This window comes from Lotus japonicus, chromosome 3, assembly GCF_012489685.1.
Source record: "Lotus japonicus ecotype B-129 chromosome 3, LjGifu_v1.2".
Taxonomy (NCBI): domain Eukaryota; kingdom Viridiplantae; phylum Streptophyta; class Magnoliopsida; order Fabales; family Fabaceae; genus Lotus; species Lotus japonicus.
The window spans coordinates 43,682,106-43,704,886 of record NC_080043.1 but is presented as its reverse complement, the minus strand read 5'-3'; the positions used below and the strand labels follow the sequence as shown (position 1 = coordinate 43,704,886).

General features: G+C 35.9%; 3 protein-coding genes across 3 annotated transcripts; 1 reads left to right on the top strand and 2 right to left on the bottom strand.

Moving 5' to 3' along the window:
• Positions 1–383: 383 nt before the first annotated feature.
• LOC130742914 (cytochrome P450 72A68-like) lies at positions 384–4,961 on the top strand. The gene is made up of 5 exons (XM_057595018.1): positions 384–731; positions 1,863–2,080; positions 3,159–3,403; positions 3,535–3,922; positions 4,170–4,961. The coding sequence occupies exons 1-5, from the start codon at positions 452–454 to the stop codon at positions 4,599–4,601; spliced, it is 1,563 nt and encodes a 520-aa protein (XP_057451001.1). The 5' UTR covers positions 384–451; the 3' UTR covers positions 4,602–4,961.
• Positions 4,962–7,751: 2,790 nt separating this feature from the next.
• Positions 7,752–12,919, bottom strand: LOC130742913 (cytochrome P450 72A68-like). The gene is made up of 5 exons (XM_057595017.1): positions 12,547–12,919; positions 9,851–10,068; positions 9,327–9,571; positions 8,429–8,816; positions 7,752–8,341 (listed from the first exon to the last, which is right to left on the bottom strand). The coding sequence occupies exons 1-5, from the start codon at positions 12,815–12,817 to the stop codon at positions 7,910–7,912; spliced, it is 1,554 nt and encodes a 517-aa protein (XP_057451000.1). The 5' UTR covers positions 12,818–12,919; the 3' UTR covers positions 7,752–7,909.
• A 610-nt stretch (positions 12,920–13,529) lies between these two features.
• On the bottom strand, positions 13,530–16,920 carry LOC130742912 (11-oxo-beta-amyrin 30-oxidase-like). The gene is made up of 5 exons (XM_057595016.1): positions 16,549–16,920; positions 15,435–15,652; positions 15,068–15,312; positions 14,585–14,975; positions 13,530–14,082 (listed from the first exon to the last, which is right to left on the bottom strand). Exons 1-5 carry the CDS (start codon positions 16,853–16,855, stop codon positions 13,657–13,659), a joined length of 1,587 nt encoding a protein of 528 aa, XP_057450999.1. The 5' UTR covers positions 16,856–16,920; the 3' UTR covers positions 13,530–13,656.
• Between the last annotated feature and the right edge of the window lie 5,861 nt (positions 16,921–22,781).

Here is a 22,781-nt window from a genome sequence, read left to right as displayed (position 1 = left end):
TATCACCCTGCCAAAATTATCAGTCAAACAAAAGACGAAAATCGCATACAACAACACATTAAGAAAGGTAAACTATCAAAATTTAAATTGCTGGATGAAAATCAATTATTCATTTTAATCCGGCACGAAAAAGATATTTAACCAAAAGGCATATTTATAATATTTTTTTTCAAATTAATAACAGACAGAGTTGTCAAGTACTATGTATATGTTCCCCATTCAGAAAAATAAAATGTAGTATGTTCCCCCCTAGCAGGGGTAAAGAGGTTGACACGTATTCAATCATGATTTTGATCGCCAAAGTGAAGATGACAACAAAAAGAAAACAAAAGAAGAGGCTATATATAATATATGAAGATAAGTTAGAGGATAGTGTAGCATTACATAATTTACATACTTGCTAGAAACTGAATTGTAAGAAGCCTTGGTTCTCATATCACAGTGAGGGGAAATGGACGTAGCAGGGGTCACAAGTGCAGCCATAGTTCTGATATTGATATTTGCTTTGATATGGGCATGGAGGGTGCTAAACTGGTTGTGGCTGAGACCAAAGAAGCTGGAGAGGCTGCTGAGAGAGCAAGGTCTAAAAGGGAATCCGTATAAGTTTTTGGTGGGAGACATGAATGATTTTCTCAATATGCAAAAGGAAGCCCAATCCAAACCCATGGGTCTCTCTGATGACATAGTTTCACACGTGTCTCCCTATTTCGAACATAGTGTCAACAAACACGGTATCCTTCCCACTCTTTCCCTATGAAATTTAATATGTGCCTCAATTTCACCCGCATCTTGTCAAATATAGGAAGACAATAGTAACAAAACAATAGAAACAAATGAAAGATATGATAAGTAATGAGATAGAAAAAGAAGAAGAAAAGATAGATAGAAATTAAAATGGATGAAAGAAAAAATAAAGTGTGAATACATGAAAACCTCAACTTTTTTCCAGTTTAATTAATTTAATTGGTGTCTATCATTATGTTATGAGTAATGATATGTGTACATACGTATTTCATCATACGTATTTCAATTGATTGAAATAGATAATGTTCTTTAAAAAAAAATTTATTAGGGGTCCATTTTTATTATTTGCTCAGGGCCTCCAAAATATCGGGACCGGCCCTGCTTCCTATGCTCTTAAACCTTTCCCCAGCCAAAGATTAAATGTGAATTGGGCTGCAAATCCACAAGCAACGAGATGACAGATGGAGGAGAATCCTTCCACTAGCCAGTTTTGTAACATGGCGCCCAAGCCATAAGCGATAAAACTACCCACACCCTGCCAAAGACTTCAGCAAAGAACCCCACCTATATGTCTATATCAGTAAAACAGACCAGCAACATAACAATTAATCCCTTGACTTGGTCCATAATATTAGAATTTGGGTGCTACCTACTGATCCATTTGCTTAACATGGTATCCAATTTTGCTACTAGGTTGATCAGGTAAGGAAGTTGATTGGGTCTTGAAAATTGAGATAGTGAAAAATAGCATTGTAGAACAAAGCAATTTTTCTTTTTTGACAAGCCAAATTAAAGTGTGAGATAATAGTTTTTTTTTTTTACTTTTTTTTTTCCTGTTTTGGTCAAGGCATAAAAAATGTACCTGTAGGTACAACTTACTAGATAATTAATCAATTCTACCATGACTCCATGAGTCATCAGAATGGGAAAACATAGCTAGTGAATTATGATATCATCATCAAGAATTGAAGATTTAAAAGAGCTTCAAGATCTACCATACTGTTTAGAAATTCTAAATTTTAGAGAAGAAAAATATGGCCTTCCACTGATTGCATAGTTAAAAAGAATTCCTAAATTATTTATCTTTTGTGTGTTACAAAGTTGATGATTCTGTGCAGGAAAAAATTCTTTTATCTGGTTTGGACCAACACCAAGGTTTACCTGTACAGATCCTGAACTGATCAAAGATGTACTTAACAAGATCTATGACTTCCCAAAGCCTGACAATAATCCTCTTGCAAAGTTACTAGTTTCTGGTCTTGTAACTCATGAAGGAGAAATATGGAGAAAGCATAGAAAGATAATCAACCCTGCATTCAGTTTAGAGAAATTGAAGGTTAGTTAATTAGTTTCCCTTTAATTATAATAAGTGTGATTTCTAAAAATATGTAAGAAAAATACAGGGGATGTGTCTCTGTGTTTTACAAGGAAAAAATTACTTTGCTCATAGATGCATTCTCTTAAGAATTTATATTAGGACGCATTTGTGTATATTTAAAATAAAAGCGATTACAATGTTGTTTGAAAAATTGATTTTATTTTAAGAGATTAATTAAAAATTAGATTTTTTTTTATAAATGTAAGAAGTACTTATATTTAAAAATTAATTTAAATCGTCCGTACCAAAAAAAATTAATTTAAATCGTTTGGATACAAAACAGTATAAGAGGGGTTGTCTATAAATGACCCATGGGGATCCTTCAAAAAAAAAAAAAAATGACCCATGGGGAATTTTGGGTTAAATAACCCATCATCTAATCACATTGGAGATAAGTGAGTTGGAAATAAATTAATAAATAAAATATATAAATTCCAACTCACTTATCTTCAATATGATTGGATGATGAATTATTTAACCCAAACTTTTATTGGGTCATTTAGACAACCCGTAGGTAAAATTGAAAAATTAAATGAGATCGAGACACCACACAATTAGGGATTCCAGTTCTCTCGTTTTTTACAAGGATTGTTTTTCTTTTTCTTTTCAAAAGCCACTAAAAATAACTTCAAATCAAATTTCTGTCATTTTGAACTTCGCTTTTTATGAAAAACATACCCAAATTTTTTAAAAATAACTGATGAGTTATATATATTTTTTTAAATTGGTTATTTCATAAATATATGTCAACGTTTGTTTAGCTACCAACTTATACTTTTGCCAGGCGTACACGAGTTTAGTTTAGAAAAAATATTCGTAGTTCACAAACATCTAGAATAAAAAATAAAGAGAAAAAAGAAAAGTAATTAATGTAATATTGATGTGATATGATAAGAAAATATATTAAAAAAGAAATGAAGTGTTTGTCGGGTGTTTAATTATCTATATCTAAGCATCACTAGTGATTGGCTTAAGAAATATGATCTTAGTCTGACACAAGGAATTTTAACCCATCATTATATTTTCCCTGCCACAGATTATGTTACCAATATTCTTCAGAAGTTGTTATGATCTAATTAGCAAATGGGAGGGAATGTTGTCTCCTGATGGATCATGTGAAATGGATGTATGGCCTTTCCTTCAAAATTTAGCAAGTGATGTTATATCTCGGACTGCATTTGGAAGTAGTTATGAAGAAGGCATGAGAATATTTCAACTTCAAAAAGAGCAAGGTGAACTTACAATGAAAGTTATAATGAAAGTTTACATCCCTGGATGGAGGTATCACAAATCTGCATAACCCATTGCCTTGATGACTAAAGCTAGATGAACCTTGTTAAATGTTTTTTTATTAACAAAGGAGCATTCCCTTCATATCGTACTAATTGATGCTGATTATGTTTATTTTGTAGGTTCCTACCTACTCCTACTCATAGGAGGATGAAGGAAATTTCAAGAGATATAAATGATTCTCTCAAGAAGATCATTAACAAGAGGGAGAGAGCACTAAAGGAAGGTGAAGCCAGTAAGAATGACTTGTTAGATATTCTTTTGGAGTCAAATCACAAGGAAATTCAAGAATACGGAAGCAAGAAGAATGTTGGGTTGAATCTTAAAGATGTGATTGAGGAATGCAAGCTATTCTACTTTGCAGGGGAGGAGACCACTTCAGTTTTGCTTGTTTGGACAATGGTGTTATTGAGTAGGTACCCTAATTGGCAAGAACGTGCAAGGGAGGAAGTTGTAAAAGTATTTGGTAATGAAAAACCAGATTTTGATGGGCTAAGTCACCTTAAGATCGTAAGTATTGTGTTATTATCTTATTCTTTTTTTACTGAAATTTAGAGTGAGGGAGCATGGTCTCCCAATCTAAGACAAAGAAAACTGTCGGGATCAAAAAGCACTTTTAGTAGACTTACATTTAACTCATGCCAAGGGGAGTAGAAGGGGTTCGAACCTGCGACTTGTTTGTTATCATCTTCATAGTGAATGACATGCTCTTGATACTTAGTTTACTTACCATTTGCATTGTTCTTTTTTGTAACAGGTCACTATGATTTTGTATGAGGTTCTGAGGTTATACCCTCCAGTTATTGGGCTTGCTAGAAATGTTCACAAAGATGTGAAACTTGGAAACATTACGTTACCAGCTGGAGTGCAGATTTCAATACCAAAACTTTTGGTTCACCATGACTCTGAATTATGGGGTGATGATGCTACAGAGTTCAATCCTGAGAGATTCTCTGAAGGGCTTCTGAAAGCAACAAAAGGAAGAGTTTCATTCTTTCCTTTTGGATGGGGTCCTAGAATATGTATTGGACAAAACTTTTCCCTATTGGAAGCAAAGATGGCTTTATCAGTGATTTTACAACGTTTCTCATTTGAACTTTCTCCAGCCTATGCTCACGCTCCAGTTACAGTAATTACTCTTCAGCCACAGTATGGTGCTCATATCATTCTACGGAAAGTGGGAGCATAAACAATAATAATTAAGCTCTTATTTTATGATTTTTATTACATATATTGTGCTGTTGGGAAGCTTATAATGTAATAATAATAAGAATTTCTGAAGACAATACCATGCATATGTTTGCTTTCATTTACACAACTATATAATATTGAGTCTGTTTGGAAGGGATTTTGTAATTTGGATTTTTCTATAAGTTTGCAGTTATATGTGCGGTTTCTACTGTACTTCTATAATTCATTTCTAATTATGTGATTACCAGTACATATATAGGCCAGTCTTTAGTGTAGAATATGAAATTTTTTCTTAAAAAGTAGGCCTAAAAAGTATATTGATAATTCCAGTTGGTAAGAAACATAAGAAGATATGCTACATTATGCAAAACTATAACATACTGCGCAGTTTATAACAAGTGCACTCTATCATATAAGATTGTAAGTCCCAGTATCGAAACCAAGGGACAATATGGCCGAACTAACTCAAAGGGATAAATTCATTGTCTAGGGCTCTAGGCGAATCAATAATTGAGAAGGTTATATATGATGGTGTGAGCATGCAAATAAGCAAATAGTAAAACTAAAAAAAGTCAAGAATAAGAAGACGTGGAGATTGCAATGAAAATTGGATCATCTAAGAAGAAGCAAAAGTATCAAGATATTGAGTGAAAAGGTTCAAATTCGCATTGAGTTAACTTACTTCCCTCGAATAACCTCTGGTGCAAGAATGCCTAATCGAGTTAAAATTCCTGAAATGTCCGGTAAGTGGGGAATCCAGCACATTTAATTCTTACAGCGTCAAGAAAACCCTGCAATATCATAACGGGGTGGTGGGGGTTAGTTCAATACTGATAGGTACCAGAAAAGAACTGCAGATGTAACACCATTTAGCAGAAAATCACAGATTCAAAAACCCTTTCAACTCAACAACTTTCCCCGTAAACCAAACAGGGAATCCAACTAAAATTCATGCAAACCCCTCAATACTGATTCATGTGGGTGCTCAAGTAGCCAAAGAAAAAAAATAAAAAAATCAAAGGCATTGGTGATCAAAGCATAAAGTAAACACTCATTAAGAGTAGATGTTCACCACTCTAGAAATGTAAGAAAACGTGAGGAAAGTGATGGCAAGAGGAACACAATTACGACAAGCTAGTAATTAAGTTAAAGCATTTGAACAGAACAAAAAAATCAGTAAGTGGGAAAGTAATTATAATATCATCAATGTGCTAAAGGACTTAGGTGTCACTAAGAGTTAACAACAAATTCCAATGGTGTACCCTGTAGATTAAGGATTTAAGAAATGCACAATACAGAAGCAGCCCATCTTCTATCTTCTATCATTATTAAAGGAACAACTAGAACCTCAAAATCAGAACATATGAAGATGATGAGGTACCTGACCATATTAGAAGCAACCAATCTTCTATCTTGCACAATTTGATCATGTTACTACCATAATATCTTAAGTTTATTGATAGGAACTCAAGGTTAGTTAGTTAGTTAGTTATACTTAGTGAGTTAGTTAGAATGTTATTGAGGCATGTAGCCAATAAATAACAGACATTAGAGAGTTAGGGGTATCTGGTTATTCAGTTTAGGAATTGGGTTCTTGAGAGAGAAGTGGTTCTCTCTTGGGTTAGGGAAGGTGTTTGGTATCCTTCCTTGTATCTTGCCCCTAATTCCCAATTTGGGATTAGGGTTCTTCATCAATAATACTTCTACATTTTATCATTTCTGTTAATATCCTAACTCCATGGTCCTGCATGAAGCAATAAGGAAGCAGCTGTCACACATTATTATAAACAAAATATGAAAAAGATCATAAACAGAAAAATGCATGCATTACCTTAAAGACAACAATATGTGCAAAGTGCAAGCCAATCAAGCAGGTAACAATAGCCATCACTGAAGTAAAATTCCACAACAGGTTAAAAGAGGCTTTACTTGCTTTACCTCTAGCATGTATTCTGCATGTCCAATTTTTCCTGCACATTCAAACCATGATTTAAAGTCCCTCTGTAATTTATAAGATTCATAAGGAAAAACTAGCTTTTTGATCATACTAACCAGAAACTTTTCACTTGGCAATGAGTAGCAGCAGTAGTAGCAGTTAGATTGCAGTTAGGAAGTTATTATTTAATTATTACAAGTTAGGTAGTTTTAGCAGTTAGTAACTGTTATAGTTTGAATTTAAATTAGACAGCAGCAGTTATTAATTAGATAGCAGTAGTTATATATTAGGGGTTGGTCTGTACTGAAGGATATTCAGAAGTTGTGTGTTTTAGGAGAGGGTCTGAACTCTAGAATTCCAGAAGTACTAGGAGAGGACTGGCTCTCGAACATCCAGAATTTGTATAATTATTCCTTAATATTCTGTTCCTATCACAATGGCATCTTTAAACATTGGTGTTCTGGTGTTTTATTCCATTGAAAAAGAAATGGTTTACTTCGTTTTATATGTGTTCTGAGGTATGTGTAAAATAAGTATCTGTACAGTAATCAAAATCCAGCATTAACAATGTAAGCTTTCATTCCTGGCACAAATCAAAGGCCATAAAATCCAGATCAATCACTAATCTAAAATCTCTAACAGCAACAAAGTACTTCACTATATATGTTCAACAACAGCAACAACCAAAATTACGAATAAATAAAAGCAAACCTGCCAAAGAACCTTAGCCAAATCTTCTCCACCAAGCTAGTCAAAGTCTCAATTTTGGCAAGTATTTTCTTGTACAAATCCTCCAAGCCCTGGGTAACTTGATGCCTTAGAACCCGTCAAACTTCTTAATCTCTGAACCTCAAATCCCTCCACACAGGCATCAAGCTCCTTCTGATCCTTCGTAGCCAGCTTCATCAGGCTGAGCCATTCATCGGCTAATGTGATGAAACATACATGTAGCATCAGCTGTTTTAGGAGTTTGAGTGGGCTAAGCCGAAGCTAATTAGCGTGGGCCAGGCCGGCGGTACTTTTAGGTAACAAAATTTCTTATTTTGGCATTTTACGTCAGCTTGGTCGGCAGCCAACGCTAAATAGCAAAATTAAGTGTCGGCGTCGGGACCAACGCTAAATCAGGTCTTTCTTGTAGTAATCATAATCACACATTTAGAAGTGAATTTAGTGATACAATTTCAAATTTCAACAATATAAATAATTGCAAAATTATAGAAAAATCAAATTTATAAAATCTGGTACGAACAGATTCAGGAATATTGTTGAACTGAAAGCATACATATGGTAGGGTCCATAAGAGATTCCTGTAATTAATTACATCATAAGCTTTCCAACAGCAATGTGTACAACAAGAGCTTTTTCATTATTTATGTTTCAACTTTACGTAGAATGATATGAGCACCAAATTGAGGCTGAAGAGTAATAACCGTAGCCGGAGCATGAGCATAGGCAGGAGAAAGTTCAAATGAGAAATGTTGTAAAATGACTGACAAAGCCATCTTTGCTTCCAACAGGGAAAAGTTTTGTCCTATACATATTCTTGGTCCCCATGCAAAAGGGAAGAATGAAACTCTTCCTTTTGTTGCTTTCAGAAGTCCTTCAGAGAACCTCTCAGGATTGAACTCTTTAGCATCATCACCCCATAGTTCAGAGTCATGGTGAACCAAAACTGTTGGTAACGAAACCTGCACTCCAGCTGGTAATGTTATGTTTCCAAGTTTCACATCTTTGTGAACTTTTCGAGCAAGTCCAACTACTGGTGGGTATAACCTAAGAACCTCATACAAAATCATAGTGACCTATTACAAAAAAAGATGCATGCAAATGGTAAGTATCAAGAGAAAGTTATTCAGTATGAACTTTGAAGATAATAACGCAATACTTACAATCTTAAGGTGACTTAGCCCATCAAAATCTGGCTTTTGGTTACCAAATACTTTTAATACTTCTTCCCTTGCGCGTGCTTGCCAATTAGGGTACCTACTCAATAACACCATTGTCCAAACCAGCAAAACTGAAGTTGTCTCCTGCCCTGCGAAGTAGAATAGCTTGCATTCCTCAATTACATCTTCAAGATTCATTCCTACATTCTTGCTGCTTCCATGTTCTTGAATTTCCTTCTGATTTGACTCCAGAAGAATATCTAATAAGTCATTCCTACTGGCTTCACCCGCCTTTAGCGCTCTCTCCCTCTTGTTAATGATCTCCTTAAGCGAATCATTTACATCCCTAGAAATTTCCTTCATCCTCCTATGAATAGTTGTAGGTAGAAACCTAAAAAAAAACACAATGAGCTTCAATTATTATAATATGAAGGGACTGCTCCTTCCCACATCAATTAGTCTTCGTGGCTGTTCTATTAACAGTAAACAACTAAACATAGCTAGTAAATTTCCAACTCCTCTGAGTTTATATAATGCAAGCTGCAATTAGATACCATATCTCATCTTCCTATTGCAATAATTGGTAAATAAGTCAGCATGGGATAAAAAACATAAGTTATCAATGATAAACTTACTTTCTGTTAGGTTTGTCCGCAATAAAAAAAATTTGTACTTAAGTTTCAATTGAGAGATATCACATTTTCTCCTCCCAATATTTGGTACGTACACAAGTTGTTGTGTATAGCAGACTACATTGATTCTTAATATTGTAATCATCATATGCTAACCTCTGTTCCAGGTATAAATTTACAGTAAGGTTTATTCAGTTAAATGGAACTCATTTGACAAGGTTCATCTAGCATTAGTCATCAAGGTAGTCAGATAAACAGATTGGTCATACCTCCATCCAGGGATGTAAACTTTCACTATAACTTTCATTGTAAGTTCAGCTTGCTCTTTTTGAAGTTCAAATATTCTTCTTCCTTCTACATAACTACTTCCAAATGATGTCCGAGAAATAACGTCACTAGCCAAATTCTGAAGGAAAGGCCATACATCCATTTCACATGATCCATCTGAAGACAACATTCCTTCCCATTTGCTAATTAGATCATTGCAACTTTCGAAGAATATTGGTAACATGATCTGTGGCGTGGGGAAAAAAGTTAACGACGTATTAAAATTCCCAGGCAGAATAAGCCCTAAAAACATTCAGACTTCAGATCATGTTCCTTGAACCAAGCCATGTTTCATGCAAAAGTAAATGTTGCTACCTAAACAAACAAGCTGTGACACACTAAATTTTTGGAGAAAAGTAATGTTTTCCATGCAAAATGCTCACACGCATCCAAGTGTTTGTGACATGTTTTCAGAAAGCACACAAGCTAATTATATAAGATTTACATTTAGAAAATAGAAACTAACCTTCAAATTTTCTATATGAAATGCAGGGTTGATTATCCTTCTATGCTTGCTCCATTTATCTCCTTCATAGCTTACAAGACCAGTAGCGAGTAAGTTCACAAGCGGATTAGAATTAGGCTTTGGGAAGTCAGAGATCTTATTAAACACATCTTTGATTAATTCAGGATCTGTGAGGGTCACCCTTGGTGTTGGTCCAAACCAGATAAAAGAATTTCTTCCTGCATAACATCAGCAACTTTATAAGAATGGTTAAACTATAAAGATAAAAAAACTCAGGAACTTATAAGAACGGTAACTTTGTTAGGATACAATTTCAATTTGACATGAATTACAAACCATGGAAACCATTGGGTACAGATCCTACAGTGTTCATATTTTCCAAGTATTATTGCGAATTTAAAAATCATCAAGTAGATCACGACACTGGATAGTACCTTTCAAGGAAATTATTGCGTTTAAAAGCACTTTCAGTGACATATTGGAAGGAGTAGCAATGTACTTACAACTTAAGAAATGTAAGGGTGCAATGTTGTCAGTCCCACATAATGTTGAGAATTAACCACAAAGCATGATCATGAATCTTGTCACTAAGACTAGGGAAGCTTAAAGATTAATATCATTATATCAATTTTGATGGATCAGAAAACCACCGTACTATTCTTTCCAAAGCAATTAGTACAAAAATGCATATGGTAGGCTAAAATCAAGAAGTAGTTTTTGGGGAGAAATCAGGAACGTAAAGGTTGAACCCAAATTGAAAAATTTAATGTGGAAAGCAGCTGTAATTGCGATTGTGGACCGCAATTTGAACCCGTCGTGAAGGATACAACTAAGTGAACGAATCTTTCTAAGAGGAAGTTGTTTTGAAACAATTCTAAGAGGAAGTTACATCTTGATTGTTTGAGCTTATACCTGTTGGTGATTCTGGAATCAGAACTGTGCCATTAGCACTTCTGAATATACAACAATATTGCAGAGGAGCCAGCTAGATGAAAGTTATCAAAGTTAAGAATCATATAAACGAAAAAGCATATAGATGAATCATACAATAACAAAATGATCAATAGAAAATAGAAGGATATGTTTAGATTGATCATTGATGGAACATAATTGATCTCATTCCATTGTTTGGGTATTTTATGATGGAGCGAAACAAAGTTAACTCTTCACATCACTGTTTGGATAATGACCGGAGCCGGATGAGTTAAAACTTTTTTATTCACATATTATATTACCATTTCCTTTTTTTTATTTCTTTTGGTTTATGTAAGACAACTAATTCTATCCTAGTATCCGACTTCTTTCATGTAAGGATTATTCTAAAGCTTCAGAATTTTGTTTGCAACTTTGGCAATGCCAGTGATAATTAGCATCATATCTCACGGTTGTTTTTTGTTTTTCTGAGGAAAAAGTGGAATTAGTTGAGCTCTCACTCATGCCGAAGACAAAGAGAACAAAATAGTAATAAAGAGATAAGATAAAAATAGTTTTTTTACTTTAAAATAAATAAATAAATATAACAATGGGAACTGGAAAGACCAGTTTAGCATCAAGATATGTAAAAGGCCAATTTTTTTATTAACAGGTTTGCTTACATTAATTTGATTTCATGAATCAAAAGCCTCTTTCATCTTTCATATCATCAATGTACCGTATTATAGGTTATAAGCACTACAGTTTAGGAAGCTTGATATTAATATTAATCTGGATACAGAGAAGCGTTTTTCACTCAAATATTATCATAATCTGAAGCTATTAGCCTATTACAGTAAAACTCAGGAACAAGCCAGGAATGCAGCAACGAATTGAACAATGAACAAGATGCAAAATAAGACAGCAAGGAACTGCAGAACAAGCAAGAACAAAAAAAGAAATCAGGGTTACTTTTATCACTAAAAAGAGGTAAAACTGTATAATTTTAAAAATTGGTGAATTTCTAATTTCATCCCATAACGTAAAATAAAATCATTTCATAGCCAATTTTTTCTTGAATCAACAAAAAAAAATTATAAATCAATCCATTTACAATAAAAAAACAAATGAGGAAATAATTGATAAAACAAATCAAAGTATAATTTATTTTATTTCGATTATAAACAAATCTTCTAATACTAAAAATACAAATTCAGCGGCGAATTCTTATGAGGTATCCGCTTTGTCCCAGGCATATGTATTTTTTAAAATATCGCAAATCCAAGTTCTTAACGTATATAAGTATAAATTCAAATATGTTTTTGACTATGACGGGAGATCGTTTTACCAAATGAGGAACCAAAGTAAGAGGAGTCCATACAATTGGACTTCTTTCCATTTCGTCGCGCCTTCATTAAACCTTCCAAAACAATTGAACATAAAAATATCCCATTGAGTGAATGGTCAAATTGATTCTTGTAAGTGTTGGACGCTGACAAGTTCATTCATGATGTCTAAAATGTCTATCAAGTTAGCCCCTATGGTCAGATAAAACATGAGTCTAGTTAGTCCTTGTAATACAATCAGGGACTGCATGGATATTTCCTTCTTTTAGAGCCAAACTCGCTAGCGCCTCACAGCGTCAGAACAATCACTCTATTTCATCTCATCCCATCTCATCTCACTCCCTACTACTACTACCACCAATCCAAAAATAGCTAAAGAGGCAAATAGATAAGAACAGCAAATGGGAAAGAGTGGGAAGCAAGCATAGTCACACATACCGTGTTTGTTGACACTGCATTCCAAGTAGGGAGACACACGGGGCACTATATCATCAGAGAGACTCATGGGTTTGGATTTTGCTTCCTTTTGCATCTTGAGAAGATCTTTCAAGTCCCCAACCAAAATCCTATAAGGATTCCCTTGAAGACCTTGCTCTCTGAGTAGCCTCTCTAGCTTCTTTGGTCTCAACCACAACCAATTCAACACCCTCCATGCCCATAATATCAGTATGAGAACTATGCCTGCAGTTGTAACCCCTGCTACTTCCATTTCCCCCACTGTGAAAACTGAGGCTTCTTTCAATTTGGTTTGTAGCAGTAACTATGTTATACAGCTTATGCTGGACAAGTTCGACTAAAATTCTCCACTTGGCCTTTTTTTCTTCGTTTCTTTATGTGGTCGGCTTGTCGCTTTCCCTTTGGCGATCAAAATCATATCATTGAACGAGTGGGGTAATAATTTTAAGAGAATGTTGTAAACACTGAAGGGACAAAATACTTTTTGGTAGTTGCTAGTTAGTGCTAATCTGTTCAAGAAATGGTCACAGTCACTCCAAATAAATAACTTTTCCGGTATACCATCTTGTGTTTACGTGTTCTAGCTTGTCTATCATTAGATCAATATCTTGTAGTGAAGGGATAAAAGTAAAATAGTAGAAGTGTTAAAAAAATTAAGAAAAAAGAATATCAAACATATATGCAGTTATTTACATTTTTTTAGTTAATTCAATAGCTAAATAGCTAATTAGACCGTCAAAAAATAGCTAATTAGAAGCTAGCTCATAGATTTTAAGCATATAAAAATGTGTGCTATTGAAATTATGGATTTGTCTTAGTGATGATGAAGGGCCAAAGGTTGGTCCTGAAGCTATTTGTAGTGCAGAGCAACAAAGTTAGACCGATGAAGGCCAGCCAACTAGGTATCACAGGTCTCAAAGACCATGGACAAGGTTCTAAGAACAAACATACCCTTGAGCCTCAACTTTTGATTCTAAAATATTTCACTTCTTATAAACTTATAGAACTAATGTTTACATAGTTCAAACATATTACAGATTAAATCATGCGCTAGCCCTTTAGGTGAAAGCATAGAGACAATTTTGGACCACACTACAATTTGTGTAAGATGATATGAGCTCCATGTTTTGGATTAAGAGAGAATGTAGTCCTCGGAGCATGTGCATATGTTGGTGAAAGCTCAAATGAGAAACGTTGTAAAATCAATGATATAACTATCTTTGCTTCCAAGAGAGCAAAGTTTTGTCCAATGCACACTCTAGGACCCCATCCAAATGGGAAAAATGAGACTTGTCCTTTGGTTGCCTTTGCAAGTCCTTCAGAAAATCTTTCTGGTTTGAACTCAGTAGCATCATCCCCCCAGATATTGCGATCATGGTGAATTAAGAGTATTGGTAGGGAAACATTCACTCCTGCTGGTATGGTAAAGTTTCCAAGCTTCACATCTTTGCGAGCGACTCTATTGAAGTAAATTACTGGCGGGTATAACCTTAGAACCTCATATAGGACCATGGTAACCTATGAGAAAGAACACATTCAATTTGTAGTCAACACAAAAATGACTTGTAATAACAAGAGTGTCATGTAGACATACAAAAATCTTGCAGCATCCAACATCCAACAAGCTAAGCATACATATTAGTGGTGTTTTAAACCTTCGCAAAGATTTGCATCGGTTAAAAATTATCACCAACACGTATGTTTGTTGGGTTATGTTTATTGAATGTCCGAGATTTTTGTATGTCTATCAATAATTGTTGTAATAACAATAATAATTGTTGAAATAACAATTACAAAAGTTAAAGATGAATGTTATCTCACAACACTCACTTTAGTCCTCTTATTTTAATTCATTGAAATTCATCTAGTTTACACTAAATTGAAAGTGAGACTCATAGTTCTTAATGGACCCCACATGAATTTCAATCAATCAAAGAGAAAGTGTTGAAAATAGATTGTGAAAATCAGTGTTACTGGCATTTTCAAAGTAAAATTATCCGTGTGAACTAATTAATCTTACGATTTTAAGGCGACTCAACCCTTCATTGTTTGGCTTTTGGTTGCCAAAAACTTGCAAGACTTCCTCCCTTGCACGTGCTTGCCAATCAGGATATCTACTCAACAATATCATTGTCCAAACCATTAGAACTGATGAGGTTTCGTGCCCTGCTAGGTAGAATGCATTGCATTCCTCAATTACTTCTTGGTTGGTCATTCCATATTTTTTTCTGTTTCCACCATGTTCTTGAATTTCTTGATTATTTGATTCCAAAAGTAAGCCCAATAAATCGTTGTTTAGGACCTCACCAGCCTTCATTGCTCTCACTCGATTGTCAATGATAGTCTTAAGGGATGCTTGTATATCTCTATCAATTCTGTTCATCCTTTGATGTGTAGTAGTTGGTAGTAACCTGCAAATAGATCATGTAACATTCAGTATAAATTTGATAGGTAAAAAAGGCAGGTATGAATGAATAAAAACTAATTATAACAATCATATTACCGCCATCCTGGAATGTAGACGTTTCGTAATTTCATAATAAGTCCGGTTTGCTCTTTCAAGAGTTGGAATATTTTTTTCCCTTCTTCATAACTACTCCCAAATGCTGTTTTAGAAATAATATCACTGGTCATAATTTGAAGGAAAGGCCAAACATCGATTTCAAATTTTCCATCTGAATTAGACATTAACTCCTCCCATTTGCTAATCATTTCATCACAGCATTGGAAAATTTCCGATGACATAACCTGCAATATTGTAATGGATTCATAACAGGAGTAATGATAAGTTGATAACCCATATATAAAGTAAAACATGAAAGGATTCTTGAGTGCTTGCCTAATTAACACCATATATTTGTAAATATTACCTTCAATTTTTCTGAATGGAAAGCAGGGTTGATAATCTTTCGATGCATCTTCCATTTCTCACCCTCGTAACTATTAAGTCCAGTTCCCAATAGCTTGAAAATGGGGCTCAACTTAGGTTTCCCAAAGTCATGGATGTTGTTAAAGACTTCCTTGATTTGCTCAGGGTTTGTAATCATCACTTTTGGGGTAGGACCTTCCCAAAAAAATGAATTCTTTCCTACAAAATGATGTGTGCTATATTATCCACAGCTAGTAAAACATAACTTGTGCTATATCACCCTAAATAAATTATACTATGTATTTGTGCTCCACAAAACCTACTGATGTGTTGAGCAATTCACTTTCATTTTTATTTTTTATAGGCAAATGTAAATTGTTAATTAGTAAATTAGTTCTTTCGCCAGGGTTCACTCGCCAGTTAACCCTGGCCCTTCATTTCATTTCTCTTAACTCACCAAATGAACTACCTTCCCCCCTGACCACTTCACTGAAAATTTATTGTAATTCAATGTGAAAATTCAACAAATTCTCAAACATGTCTCCTACCAATCAAGCATATACAACAAGTCAAATCATTTTAATCCTATTTTATTTCAAATTATAATCAAACTTAGTGTATCTATGTAACTAAACAAAAAGCCTAATTTCACTTTTAATTCAAATCATAATAAAAAAATTTCAAAAAAACATAATAAAACAATAAATTTTCACAAGTCCATTATACAAAAACTAAATTGACCAAGTTTGTTGGGCCAGATATTTTTTGGGTCAAATTTGGCCAATGAGTTATGCAGACCCTTGTTATATGACTTGAGATCCTTTTATCTTATCCCAAAACTCACATTCACTTTTAGGTGTGAATCTTACTCTTATCTCTTAGCTTTCTGCCTCTCCTCTCTCCTTAGCCACAGACTGCAAATTGTTTATAGCTGATACTCATGATCCCTATAATTTCTCCACTGCTCGAGAGAATGGCTAAGTATGATTTAGATCAATAAAATCTCAGTTAATTGTATTTTAAACTAGCAAATCTGAAAATAATTAAGTTACTGAATAGTCAATTTTGGAAGAGAAAATTGCAAATCTGAGCAGGGGAAATAGATCTAAATGTACCAAATTTGTTGATGATATGATGTATAAACATGAAGACATGTGGCGAGACATCCTTATCATCTGAGAGAGAACTCGTGGGTTGTTGAGATTTAGCATTCTCCTTCATCATCTTGATCATCTCGGCACTGTCCCCAACCAAAAGCTTGTACGGATTGCCTTGAAGGCCCTGCGCTCTCAACAACCTCTCCAGTCTCTTTGGCCTCAACCACACCCAGTTCAGGAGCTTCCATGTCCAAAGCAGAACCAGAGGCGCCACAATCAGTAAGCACGTTGCAGTTGTGGAAGTAGTTGTCATCATCACCATCATTATTGCTTGTGTGGGAAAAAGAAAGTGAGGAGTATCCGGAAAGAGCAGAAGAAATGATTTATTTAAGGTGTTGGGAACCCTTTAACTTGAGCACATTTAAATTTTATTTTTGAACGTGCAGCACATTTCATTAATCACGAGAAATGTGTTACTTTCTAAAAAAAAAAAAAAGAGTTTAATGGATATGCACTGACAGTGTAAAATAGTTTTACACAGTCATCCAATCAAAACATGCCACATAGGAGAGATAATTACATTTGACTTTAATTTTAATTAAAAGAATAAGATATTTTCTAATTTGACGGAATTCAATTGGATGTCTGTGTAAAACTATTTTACACTGTCAGTGCATATCCATTAAACTCAAAAAAAAATAAATCAATTACAAAATATATTAGAGTATGTTTTTATTTTCCCATGTAACAAAATAAAGATATGTTTTTAAAAAATGTGTTGCCGGAATTGGTGACTAACTCTTCACCACACTTCATTGGATTTTGTCACTTTCAAAAAGTATAAGTTCGTTTGAATTTTGGGGTTTGCAACCACTTTCGTTTTTTGTTGCTTTGAAGGGAAGGCTCTGCCGGCCCTACTACTATCAATCATGGTGCATAAGATATTAGGGCCCCGTTTGGATAAACAGCTTAATTAAGCGCTTATGGTCATAAGCGCTTATTCATAAGCTATTTTTAAAAATTTATTGAAATAAATTAAAAATAAGCTGTGTCTAAGCATAAGCCGTTTTTCATAAGCTATCCTGAGTAGCTTATGAAAATAAGCTGAAAATAGCTTATGGCAGACCATAAGCTGTTTTCATAAGCTCTCCCAAACACTGGCATAAGAGCTTATGCTGTCAGATAAGCTCAAATAAGCTCTTCCAAACTGGGCCTAGATTCGAATAATGGTAATTATATCACCTCACCCTTTTTTCACCTCCAACCCACTAAATAATAGAGAATTAATAGATATAAGTGATATGGTGTGTGCAGTGTTATTAAACTCGGCTCATTGATCGACTCGGTCAACGCACTGGATCTATGGGTCACTGGTTTGATCATTGAGTTATTGATTTGAATGTTTGACTTGATGTATATTAAAAAATTATAAAATAGTCCAATACAATATAAAGTTAATATATAAATAATAAAAGATGTTTCAAAACATTAAATAACATGTTGGCGTAGTGGTTAACATTAGAGCTGAGCATGAAACCCGGACCGCCCGAACCCGGTTTACCCGAATGTGAAAAACATGCTCACGGGTGGGTGTGGGCGGGTCAGCGGATTATCGAGTGGATAAACTCGGATTGTCTCAGGTATATTTGGTCGGGTTCGGTTCTAAGATAGTGCACCCATCGGAACCCTTATCTAACCGAGTGTACTGGCAAAAAAATTAAAATTCAAAGTGATACAGCTGTGTGACCGTAACATGTCATTTATCTGTTGCAATGGCTGAAGTTACACGCATGTAACACTTTCCCAGTTTCCCATACTTTCTGGTTTCCAATATCACCCTTATCATGCAAAATGTCTAATGTCTATATCTCTTATTTTCTATTCTCTTTTTAGAAATAAAAAAGAAAAGATAGCAAAACTCTAGTCCTGTAACACCCCGATTTCCAGGTGTCACTTTAGTAACCAAAAATAAACTTTACGCGGAAAACAGGTAATTTTTTTTCCGATTGATTCCTTTAAATAAAAGCGATAAAGGAAATAAAGACAAAACCCAACAACTAAACTAACTGATATACAATATATACACATGTACAGCCTCAGCTGCACTCCACGTCACGCGAACCCGCAGTGACTCCCAAGTAGTGTGCCCTTAGGCAAATATATACAGACCCAGAAGTGTAAGTGAGAAAATTATAATTACAAACCACTAGGAGAAAGTCGGCCTCAAAATGGCCTAAGCAAAGACCCCTATGGTCCGACTGACTCACTGTGATCCCTCAGTAAGAGAACCACACAAAAGTCATGCGTCGGGAACCTACCCTGTCCCAATAGCAAAGCGAATCAGAGCTCTACACAAAATATGACGCCTGCCTAAACCTACCCTCCCAGTACCAAGTCCACTGCGAACTGAAGTTGGCAAGTTGAAGCTCAGCTCCATGCGTCGTAAAGCTCCTTTCGTCAGACGTCCACTCTCGTCAGTCCGGTCCTCCATGACCCTTCCCCGGTACGTCGCCCGATGACCCACAAGATAGATCACCCAAGCGGTGGGGCATGACGGTCCACCAACTCATATCTGATCCCCCCCGAGGGAAAGACCATCGAAACCCAATCCACCGTCGACATCTGGCAGCAGGCCGACTGTGAGACCCAAGATTTTAAGCTTAGAATAAATTAGTGAAATTCCTTATTAACGAATAAGTTCGATGTATCGTGAAGGGAAACCTGAACAAGAGTTTATTGGATGAAATAAATTTATGAAGGAGAAGGTTCAGGAAAAGTTCAAGGATTGTATCAAAACCGATAAAAGTATAGCACGACTAACATTCGCCTAATCTTAGGTCAAAGACACTAGTAAATAGCTAATTTACACTTTAGGACGCGATGGAAACTAATTCCAAAAATCTTCAGAGAAATGTTAGAATTTCTCTTATTCGTCAGTAAACAAGTATTTCGATGCGAAACCCTGGAATGTACGAACGTCAAATTCCAATTCTCGGAAGTTTGCCGAAACGGAATCCCTGATAGTTCAAAAACCCTAAAATCGACGGACGATGAAGACTTTTTCTATTCGGAGCTTCAAATAAAGATTTCATCCGCGTACGCCCACTCTAATCGACGTTCCGAATCTTTCTTCAGAAGGAAGTTTCTGCATCCGAGGTCAAAAGCATAAAGTGCATTTTTAAGCCGGTAAACATTAAAAACAAGCCTCGAAAACCAAAAATCATACTGATATTTCTTTGGAGAATTAGAAGATTCAGCGGGAAGAATATCGTGTCTAAAATACGTTGGAATCAGTAGGAAAAATCGGAATCGCGAAATTCTCATTTTTCTGCATTTCCCATTTCCTATATATAGTATGAAAAATGAAAAAAAAAAAAACAAAAAAATTCACAAACACACACACGGCCGAGGGGTGCAAGGAGGAAAAAGGAAGAAGTTGATTTTCGTCGTTTCTTGCCCGATTGCTTCACCGTTCGTTGCTAATCGAAGACATCGAGGTATAGTTACTATCCCTCACTTCTGATCGTCAGATCTGTCGACTTTTTCTATGTTTTTCTGAGCTCAAAGTTTGGAGCTTTTTGTAAAACTGTCCAAATAAGCTGATTTTGGTGTCTAAACTTAATGCCCACGTGCTCTAGAGCATGAATATCCAGTTGTTTTCGACTGAATCCTGCCGAATCGTCGCAGAGGTCAAGTTTTCTGAAAATACCCATTTTCTGACAGAGGTTCCGCTTTTTGGATCAAAAACTCTCGACTGAGCTTAGCTTCAGTAGGATTAGTTGTTATAAATGTCGTTAGGATCGAGCTCATCAAATTTGTTTTTCGAAATTCTGATTTTGAGTTTCCGAGCTAAAAATAATGACCAAAATACCCCTGCGACAATTTTCGACCCGATAATTTTTCTGAGAGTTTCCCTGGCCTAGATATCGCCTAAGAATACCTAGGGATTGATTTAGATCGAAGAAAAAGTTCGAAAACCCTATTTTCTATAGTGGCCGAAACCTATTTGCTTGGGTACCGTGTCCAAAAATAATTTTTGAGTCTCTATGACCTGAGCCATTGTGTAGCTCTTTCAATTGTGGAAATTTTGGCGCCGGTTTCGTGTCATTCCGAGTTCTGTAGCTCAAGTTATGCACGTTTTAGCGAATAAAGTGTTTTTGTACAAAACCTGAATCGAGTCAAAACTCATCCATTCGGGGAAAGCCCTTCCTTTCGTGCCTAAATGTTGTACTCTGAAGCTTCTTGAGCTTAGTCGAACATTAGTTAGGATTGTTTCGACTGTATCGACTTGTGTTGATTCATTATTGCTTTGTTTGCTCAAAGGTTCAATTGTGGAAACCTTGGGATTGACTGAACAAGCTTGTGAGGGAGACCTACACCGCGAGACTGGAACAACTCGAGGTTAGGGCAACTTACTTACTAGCTATTTTTGTGTGTAGGCGTCGATAAATTCGACTTGAATGTATTGTGATCGTGAGTGGCAACTCACCGTTATTAGTTAATGACCTAGAGTCGACTTGTTCGACTCATTTGTTAAATTCTGCACAAATATTGCATGAACTGTTCTGAAAAATGTTTTCTAGAGGCTTCGACCGAGTGAACTTATATGAGACGTGTGTCTCCGTTTTCTGAGAGGCTTCGGCCGTTTACTGGTTTCTGTCTTATCGCTTTCTAGTGGACATGACAGGGTTATGTTTTGCAGCACTGCATTAATCTTTCATCGCTCAATAGAGCTTGATTTATTTGTGTTTAAGATTAAAATGTGATGACTGTATTCGTGCATTTAATGCGACTTTCGGAGTGTGGATTACACTTATCTTCGTCATGGCAATGACGGGTTTGTTTTGGGAATGTTTGATAGGTCGAACCAAGGTTCGAGCCTTTATTGTTTTAGGAATCGAGACCTTCCCGGGGAATTACTTGGGTTTATTGGGATCTTTTTACTTATAGAGTTTTGAAACAAACGAAATCAGAACTTGATTTGTAAATGAAATTCATAATACACTAATCAAAGATAGAACACTTTTAAATAATGATGATAACCTCTTGGAAAAGACTTAGGATGTGAAAATGGTTTGGAAAACGGGAAGGGTCGACAATCTAAGTGTGAGGAAAACTTTGAGTGCGATAGCACCTTTTGTTCCTTTAGTGGTTTATCTAGCCATCCAAAGGATGAGCCTGGGATGATTGGAAAGTCCCCAAGTGCGAGTGCACCATCTTTGCTCATTGAGCAGCCTTTCGGCCATCGAGCTGATGAGCCTGAGTAAATTGAAAAGTCACTGAGTGCGAGCAGCATTCTCCTTGTTCGTTGAACAGTCCATTTGACCATCGAGCTGGTGAGTCAAAGTAACTTGAAAAGTCACTGAATGCCAGATGCATTCTTTTGCTCGTTGAGCAGTTTGTTTGGCCATCGTGACGGTGAGCCCAAGTGACTAGTAAAGTTACCAAATGCGATTAGCACTTCTTTGTTTACCTTAGAGTATTGTAGAGACAATGTACTCTAGCTAGACACGCGTGCCTTGGTGAGGACGATTCGTTGTTTGGCTAACCATATTGCATTCATGCATACATTTCTTGGAAAGTGTGCTGCTTTCCGAAGGACGATATCAGATCGGACTTCAACGGAGCTAGATGCCCCAAATGGAGCTAGCTGCTTCACAAGAGCGTGCTGCTTCACAGGAGCGTGCTGCTTCATAAAAGCGAGGTGCTTTAGCGAAGCGAGGTGCTTGGCTTGTCCCATCCATCGAGATGGTGACATTTTATCCGGATCATCTTTTGAGCATGACATTGCACTGGCACGCCATGCACCTAACCATACTTGTGAATGTTATTGTGATTTGTTGTTGATAAACATCGTTATATATATCTTGATGATTTTATGTTGATAAACATGCTATGTATCAACCTTAGGGTAGGCAATACATGACTTATACGTATATATACAACATATATATATACCCCCTTTATCACATGTTGTTTGTATTATCTATTTTATTCCGTGAGTTGACCCTAGCGCCTTGGCTTTGTGTGTATGTTTGTGTTTGGGCGGTCGGCCTGCTGCCAGGCGTCCGTCAGCCGGTTCATGATGATTCGTTGTGCGGGAAAGACCCGGAGCGTAATGACTATTACTGAAGCTTTCGACGAGGACCCGGACTTCAGGCCTGATCGAGGAAGGGTCGATGAAAGTAGTGTGGGTTATGGGTGGTTAGAGTCTTTGAGATGGTTGTTAGAGTCATAGCTCTGATTGTCAT

What these genes read in the sequence shown, in the direction of transcription:
- LOC130742914 (XM_057595018.1), top strand. Translation starts at nt 452, where the DNA reads ATGGACGTAGCAGGGGTCACAAGTGCAGCCATAGTTCTGATATTGATA. An exon ending in ACATAGTGTCAACAAACACG is followed by an intron (nt 732 to 1,862) that starts GTATCCTTCCCA and finishes GATTCTGTGCAG; the next exon opens with GAAAAAATTCTTTTATCTGG. An exon ending in GGCTAAGTCACCTTAAGATC is followed by an intron (nt 3,923 to 4,169) that starts GTAAGTATTGTG and finishes TTTTTGTAACAG; the next exon opens with GTCACTATGATTTTGTATGA.
- LOC130742913 (XM_057595017.1), bottom strand. Translation starts at nt 12,817, where the DNA reads ATGGAAGTAGCAGGGGTTACAACTGCAGGCATAGTTCTCATACTGATA. An exon ending in ATGCAGTGTCAACAAACACG is followed by an intron (nt 10,069 to 12,546) that starts GTATGTGTGACT and finishes GATGTTATGCAG; the next exon opens with GAAGAAATTCTTTTATCTGG. An exon ending in GTTTACATCCCTGGATGGAG is followed by an intron (nt 8,817 to 9,326) that starts GTATGACCAATC and finishes GTTTTTTTTTAG; the next exon opens with GTTTCTACCTACAACTATTC.
- LOC130742912 (XM_057595016.1), bottom strand. Translation starts at nt 16,855, where the DNA reads ATGATGGTGATGATGACAACTACTTCCACAACTGCAACGTGCTTACTG. An exon ending in GTCTACATTCCAGGATGGCG is followed by an intron (nt 14,976 to 15,067) that starts GTAATATGATTG and finishes ATCTATTTGCAG; the next exon opens with GTTACTACCAACTACTACAC. An exon ending in GGTTGAGTCGCCTTAAAATC is followed by an intron (nt 14,083 to 14,584) that starts GTAAGATTAATT and finishes TCTTTCTCATAG; the next exon opens with GTTACCATGGTCCTATATGA.